Raw genomic sequence first — 1,991 nt, 5'->3', positions numbered from 1 at the left:
GGTTAAACATAATGTGTACAGTTATTAATGACTTTGCTAGCCAGAAAGGATAATAGTGATAACCATACTTACCTGTCAGTCTAATGGGTGTATTTTAAACATAACCTGCAATGACTCATTCTTTTTCCAGCTACAAGATAAACCACTTCAGATAACACAGTACAGAATTGGTGGGAAAAGTTTGTGTAACATTTACATACAGTGAATATGTACTCATTGCTTGTCTTTTTGTATGTAAATTCTGTATTTTAATGCAAAATTAAGGTATTTCAACATTTTAATGCCTTTTGTTCAATAGTTTTCTTTCCATTTCTATTTTTTAGGCAGTGAACCTACCATTAAAAAAAAGACCACATCACTGTTTTTGTTATTCTTCATATATTTTTTTTTCTCTCATAATTTCAGCATGTTTTGTGTAATAGCTTATAGCTTATAATACTGAAATGTATATTGGCTTGAAATGCATATAACTTTACTAATTGCAATTATGCATTTTTCATGCAAGCATACAACAAAATTCAGAGGCTATTGACTATATATATTTTCTGACTCCTGTAAAAGGAATCTGTTTTATTGAATGAATACAGTAATACACTAATGCCTTTGTGTTAAATTTATATTCATTTATACTTGGTAGAATTCATTCACATTTCCAATGATTAAAATGAAAAATAGTTAAATTGAATGCAGATTTACAACAGAGCTAAATCATAAATAAATTGATAAATGTATACTTTTTTACTTAGCAAACACAAATTATTAAGGTACTAAAGTTCCTCTATGGAACATTGTAACAAGGCAAATAGCATGTATTGTAAGATTTTAATTTATTCACTTTTAGGTTATCTTTCATTAAGGCAAAATGTAAAAAGCAACCTCATACCGCTTGCATCCACAGTATCCACAGTTTTATTACATGTAACCAAGAGTGACCAGATTTAAACAATGCACACCATATAATATCATTCATAGATCCTCAGTAGCAGAGGAACAATGTATTTTTCATACTTTAAATAATATATGAAGTCATACAATATGAGGAGGTTAAGAGAAACAACTGTCTTTAAGTTAGAAGGACAAATTATGTTAAAACAGTATGAGGAGACTATGGTTAACAAGGCAGTGGAATCAGCACTACTTTTACATCAATAATCTTACTTTTTTGGCTTTTTAAAAAGTAGATAATGTAAGTGTACCTGCAAGAACTATGACACACAAGGATGAATTTTATCATTTAAGATAAAGTCATACTTGAAAAGACATTTGGCAGTGAACATGGGATACATAACATTAAACTGCATAATACTTAGTCTATGAGCACCATTGATAACAAAGAACACTGTTAATTTGGTCAGAAAGTCAAGTTCAATTAGACACAAACATTAACTGAACCATGGCAGTGACGACAAAAATTCACGAGCTGGAAGTACACCTGTACGTCTTATTCAGGTATTTGGAGTTTGGTTTTAAGCATTTACATTAACTGAAGTGTAATGTGTCCATATCAATTTTCTTCTGGCTGTGTAACTAACTACATTTTTGCCAAGTTAACTTGTTTATGCGAAAGCCTTTTATTAGAGTGATCATGTGTCGAATACTAATGATATTTTGTTTTTGACCTAATATTCTTGATTACCATCTTTCTTTAACTTGCTGAAATTAAGTAGCTGATTAACAGATTCAGGGTCTATCACATATGAATACTGTTATTATTTTTTTAGCATCTTCAAACACAAGGGGACAGAAATGTTATATTTACTTGGTCCTATTTTTGTTATTTCCAGCCTGTCTATCAATCTTGGAGATGTGTAGTTTCTTCTCCAGGTCTTGGATAAGTTGCTCAGGAAGAGCCATATTCCTGGAAGATAAATTGATGTATAAATAATATGGAAAAAAATTCCAATCATTGTATAAGAAATTTTATCACAACAATTGACAGCAAACATTACTTTAATATCTAAATCATATATGTAAATGATATTTGTGCTGTC

The 1,991-nt window shown here is 30.1% G+C and overlaps 1 protein-coding gene across 1 annotated transcript in view; it reads right to left on the bottom strand.

Annotated features, from left to right (window-relative positions):
- Nucleotides 1–660: 660 nt before the first annotated feature.
- The window catches only part of LOC119593649 (trichohyalin-like), an 8,608-nt gene continuing 7,277 nt past the window's right edge, over nucleotides 661–1,991 (bottom strand). The window contains exon 5 of the mRNA XM_037942601.1: nucleotides 661–1,858. Within this exon, the coding sequence (XP_037798529.1) occupies nucleotides 1,756–1,858 (103 nt within the window). The 3' untranslated portion in view covers nucleotides 661–1,755. The remainder of the gene's footprint in view (nucleotides 1,859–1,991) is intronic.

Source organism: Penaeus monodon, chromosome 32 (assembly GCF_015228065.2).
Source record: "Penaeus monodon isolate SGIC_2016 chromosome 32, NSTDA_Pmon_1, whole genome shotgun sequence".
Lineage (NCBI taxonomy): Eukaryota > Metazoa > Arthropoda > Malacostraca > Decapoda > Penaeidae > Penaeus > Penaeus monodon.
Note: the sequence above shows the minus strand (reverse complement) of the source record. Positions and strands in the feature narration are given on the sequence as shown.